This window comes from Squalius cephalus (assembly GCF_949319135.1).
Source record: "Squalius cephalus genome assembly, chromosome: 9".
Lineage (NCBI taxonomy): Eukaryota > Metazoa > Chordata > Actinopteri > Cypriniformes > Leuciscidae > Squalius > Squalius cephalus.
Window position 1 is genome coordinate 3,679,001 of NC_137130.1, and position 6,000 is coordinate 3,685,000.

Here is a 6,000-nt window from a genome sequence, read left to right on the forward strand (position 1 = left end):
ATCTATCTATCTATCTATCTATCTATCTATCTATCTATCTCAGTATCTATCTCAGTATCTATCTTTCTGTCTGTCTGTCTGTCTATCTATCTGTCTCTATCTATTTATCTATCTATATCTATCTATCATTCTATCATTCTATCTCTCGTTCTATCTATCTATCTATCTATCTATCTATCTATCTATCTATCTATCGTTCTATCTATCTATCTATCTATCTATCTATCTATCTATCTATCTATCTATCGTTCGTTCGTTCTATCATTCTGTCAGCCTCTCTGTCTGTTCATCTCTTAAGACTCTGAAGTTTGCAGAACAAACTTCACCTTTACAGAATAATGTTCTATATAATGTTAACTATAATATGGATACAGATAAATGTATCAAAAATATTTATTATATAATATTATACATAATATTTATGATGTGTGTGTGTTCCTTTGAAGGGTCTGAGTAAGAAGACCGGTGTGTCGTCCAGTGTTCTTCAGGCCTTATGGATCAGCTGTAGTACTGATGGTCTGTCTGCTGCTTTGGCCTCTCTCAGGAACCTCTACACACCCAATGTCAAGGTCAGCACACACTGTTTTCAGCGCTCTTGGTTACAGATTTTTTTGCCCATTAATTTTCTCCATTTTCTGAAAAGGTACACTATCTAACTTTTTGGCCCTCTATTGGTTAAAAAACTGAACTGCATGTATTTTTTGGAAGAACATTGTTTTGGTTGTGCTTCGGCTCTGCGTGACTGTGAGGATGAATATGATTGTCCTACTGCTCATAAAACATTCATTACTAGGTTTAGGAGATTTAGGCCTGGTTTCACAGACAGGGCTTAGATTAAGCCAGGATTAGGCTTTAGTTTAATTCGGTAGTTTTTTTAAATGTGCCTTAGAAAGAAAAAACACATTACTGATGTGCATCTTAATAATATATGTATATGTGTGTGTATATAATAACCATAATCTCCGCGTCGCTTTTACTCCATTTCAAATCCCTCAGTTCTCGCCATCTCCATAAAGCCACGCCGATGTTGGTTCTTGTTTTATTACGAGCTCTGTCTCGTTCTCTTTTCTCCAGCGGACTCTCCTCTGTTCACGTTTGTTTAACACTGGTGATTTGCTGGAGGTTGGAGATTTAGATGTCAACATTTCCCACTCGTTTTGACAACTAACCTCTGACCTCTCACACCACACAGACACACTCAACTAACCTCTGACCTCTCACACCAGACACACACACACACAAACACACACACACACACACACACACACACACTCAACTAACCTCTGACCTCTCACACCACACACAGACACACTCAACTAACCTCTGACCTCTCACACCACACACACACACACACACACACACACACACACACTCAACTAACCTCTGACCTCTCACACCACACAGACAACTCAACTAACCTCTGACCTCTCACACCACACACACACAGACACACTCAACTAACCTCTGACCTCTCACACCAGACACACACACACACACACACACACACACACACACACACCACACACACACACACACACTCAACTAACCTCTGACCTCTCACACCACACAGACACACTCAACTAACCTCTGACCTCTCACACCAGACACACACACACACACACACACACACACACACACACACAACTAACCTCTGACCTCTCACACCACACACACACACTCAACTAACCTCTGACCTCTCACACCACACACACACACACACACACACACACACACACACACACACACACACAGACAACTCAACTAACCTCTGACCTCTCACATCACACACACACACAGACACACTCAACTAACCTCTGACCTCTCACACCAGACACACACTCACTCACTCTCTCACACACACACACACACACACACACACACACACACACACACACACACACACACTAACACACACACACACACACACACACACACACACACACACACAGACACACTCAACTAACCTCTGACACCAGACACACACACACTCAATTAACCTCTGACCTCTCACACCAGACACACACACACAGACACACTCAAGTAACCTCTGACCTCTCACACCACACACACACACAGACAACTCAACTAACCTCTGACCTCTCACACCAGACACACACTCACTCACTCTCTCACACACACACACACACACACACACACACTAACACACACACACACACACACACACACACACACACACACAGACACACTCAACTAACCTCTGACACCAGACACACACACACTCAATTAACCTCTGACCTCTCACACCAGACACACACACACACAGACACACTCAAGTAACCTCTGACCTCTCACACCACACACACACAGACAACTCAACTAACCTCTGACCTCTCACACCAGACACACACACACAGACAACTCAACTAACCTCTGACCTCTCACACCACAGACACACTCAACTAACCTCTGACCTCTCACACCACACACACACACACACACACACACACACACACACACACACACACACACACACACACACACACACTCAACTAACCTCTGACCTCTCACACCAGACACACACACACTCAACTAACCTCTGACCTCTCACACCAGACACTTGCATCAAAGCGGCCGGAGCAACTTTTCTCTATTAAAGGGATAGTTCAGGATTTTAGACATGAATCTCTATAGCTTCCCCATAAGCAGTGTGGTGCATTGACCATGACTTACCCCCGACAGCGTCCTGTGAGCCGAGCTCCGGTCCAGTTTTGGTCAAGATGAAATTAGTCCGGCAAGTTTGCTGGGGTCACGGCAATAAAGCTTTTTTCTTCTCAAATCAATATGTGTTCAAAAGAGTGATATATTTGCAGCACAAAACCGCTGTCTATGGAGAGGTCAGACCTCGTAATGGCTTGGCACTATTTTCTTCCCCGTCATATCACTGCGCGCTGCCGCTACCTACAGCCAGCTGGGAGCCGCGCACGTGTCACTTTGTTTACAGCTCGTAAAGAGAACGATAACATGTCTGACTACAGCAGCGACGATGACAACATTGACTTCGACACACAGCCAAAAGGATATCTTTACGAACCTGAATACACAGATGACGAGTTACGCCAGATGGAGTTAGAAAGGACAGAAAGAGAGAGGATGGACAGAGAAGTTGAACAAGTTGAAGCTGGAGCTTGTACAAACTGATCGCTCTTGGTGAGTAGCTATGTTAGCTCGTTCGTGTAGCTGTTCTGAGCACATAAACACTGCTGTAAACACTGCCGAACAACTGAAAAAGTGGTGTGCGCCTGCGCAGCTCGCAGCTGGCTGTAGGTAGCGGCAGCGCGCAGTGATATGACAGGGGAGAAAATAGTGCCAAGCCATTACGAGGTCTGACCTCTCCATAGACAACGTTTTAGTGACGCAAATATATCACTCTTTTGAACACATATTGATTTGAGAAGAAAAAAGCTTTATTGCCGTGACCCCAGCAAACTTGCCGGACTAATTTCATCTTGACCAAAACTGGACCGGAGCTCGGCTCACAGGACGCTGTCGGGGGTAAGCCATGGTCAATGCACCACACTGCTTATGGGGAAGCTATAGAGATTCATGTCTAAAATCCTGAACTATCCCTTTAACGGATATGATGAGACACACACTGGCGAGTGACATAAATGTATATTGACTCATTATTAAAAAATGTTTACATAGTGTAGTACGTTTAAATGCATTTAGACTGTTTGTAGTTGTGTTCTTCATATAATACCTGGTGTTGATGTGTAACTGTATCTACACACATGACTCAAAGAGAGCCAATTAGAATGCAGTGTTTACCTCTGACCGTTTCGACTGACGTTTCGACTGGCATTGAGATATTTGAACACAGTTTCACATTGCTGTAATGCAAAACAATCTTGTGATTGTCTGCATCGATCAAACATTGAAATTCTCTATCAGATTAACTCTGCATGTCTTCACTCCATCGGTCTGATGCGAAGATTATAAAAAGAGAACCAATAAATGTAGGAAAGGACACTTGACATTTTAAGTAATTACCAAACCGTTTTAGTTAAGGTCATTTAAAGTAAAGTCGTTCAGATGATTCCTCTGAGCTGGACTGTGTGTGTGTGTAATAGAGGACGGCCGCTGCACTGAGACTCCAGAGCAATTATCAGCAGGAATGATGGATTTTAGCTCAAAGCAAAAGTGATTTTATTTTCATCCTCATCTTTATACCTTTTTCTCTGAGAAAATCAATAATATTAGAAAGGTGATCAGCACATCCTTGAGTTGCGCTGGGGTCAGTCAGATCAGACTACAACCTGAGAAAGTAGTTACTATGTCTGATTTTGAAGAAATTGATGGCACAATTCTGAAAGAAACCGTTCAGCACCTTAAAACATCAACCTGCGCTCTTGACACACTTCCCACATCTTTTTTTAAAAGTGTGTTAGACTGTTTAGAAGCAGATCTCCTAGAAGTGGTAAATGCCTCACTTTTCTATGGAAGTTTTCCAAACTCCCTTAAAACTGCTGTTGTCAAACCCCTCCTGAAAAAGAGCAATCTGGATAAGACTATATTAAGCAACTATAGACCGATCTCAAATCTTCCTTTCACAGGCAAAATCATTGAAAAAGTTGTCTTCAACCAGCTGAACAAATTCTTAAACTCAAATGGATACTTTGATAATTTTCAATCTGGCTTCCGATCGCATCACAGCACAGAGACGGCGCTCATTAAGATAATAAACGATATTCGCTTAAATACGGATTCAGGCAAATTATCAGTGCTGGTTCTACTCGACCTCAGTGCTGCATTTGACACTGTCGATCACAAAATACTTCTAGACAGGCTGGAAAACTGGGTGGGGTTTTCTGGGACAGTTCTAAAATGGTTCAGGTCATACTTAGATGGGAGAGGTTATTATGTGAGTATAGGTGACCATAAGTCTGAGTGGACGCCCATGACATGCGGAGTCCCTCAAGGCTCAATTCTTGCGCCACTCCTGTTCAACCTGTATATGCTCCCAATGAGCAAAATAATGAGAAAGAACCAAATCTCTTACCACAGCTATGCAGACGACACACAGATCTACTTAGCCCTATCGCCTAATGATTACAGCCCCATTGACTCTCTGCTTCAATGCATTGATGAAGTCAACAGCTGGATGTGCCAAAACTTTCTACAGTTAAACAAAGACAAAACTGAAGTCATTGTGTTTGGAAACAAAGATGAAGTTCTCAAGGTGAACGCATACCTTCACTCTAAAGGTCAAACAACTAAAAATCAGGTCAAGAATCTTGGTGTGTCTTTAGAGTCAGACCTTAGTTTCAATAGTCATGTCAAAGCAATAACTAAATCAGCATACTATCATCTGAAAAATATTGCAAGAATTAGATGCTTTGTTTCCAGTCAAGACTTAGAAAAACTAGTGCATGCTTTCATCACCAGCAGGGTGGATTATTGTAATGGACTCCTCACTGGCCTTCCCAAAAAGACCATAAAACATTTGCAGCTCATACAGAACGCTGCCGCCAGGATTCTTAGCAGAACCAGAAAATATGATCATATCACACCAGTACTCAGGTCATTACACTGGCTGCCAGTTACTTATAGGATTGATTTTAAAGTATTATTACTAGTATATAAATCATTTAATGGCCTAGGACCTCAATACATTGCAGATATGCTCACGGAATACAAACCCAACAGATTACTCAGATCATTAGGATCACATCAGCTAGAAGTTCCAAGAGTTCACTCTAAGCATGGTGAGTCTGCTTTTAGCTATTATGCCAGCCGCAGCTGGAACCAGCTTCCAGAGGAGATCAGATGTGCTCCTACATTAGTCACATTCAAATCCAGACTCAAAACACTTCTGTTTAACTTTGCATTTAATGAATGAGCACTGTGTCACTGTTTGTCCGACTGTTTATACTGTGTCTTATTTTAGTCTTTATTCTAAACTGTTTTAATTATTTTTAGTTCTTTCTCGTTTCTTTATTTTAAACTGTTCTTTATTCTAAACTGTTTTAATTATTTTTA

At 42.0% G+C, this 6,000-nt stretch overlaps 1 protein-coding gene across 3 annotated transcripts in view; it reads left to right on the forward strand.

Moving 5' to 3' along the window:
- The window catches only part of tanc1b (tetratricopeptide repeat, ankyrin repeat and coiled-coil containing 1b), a 184,378-nt gene that overhangs the window by 153,413 nt on the left and 24,965 nt on the right, over window positions 1–6,000 (forward strand). For all 3 annotated transcript variants that reach the window (XM_079881933.1, XM_079881934.1, XM_079881935.1), the window contains one exon: window positions 447–569. In XM_079881933.1, the coding sequence (XP_079738059.1) occupies window positions 447–569 (123 nt within the window). The remainder of the gene's footprint in view (window positions 1–446; window positions 570–6,000) is intronic.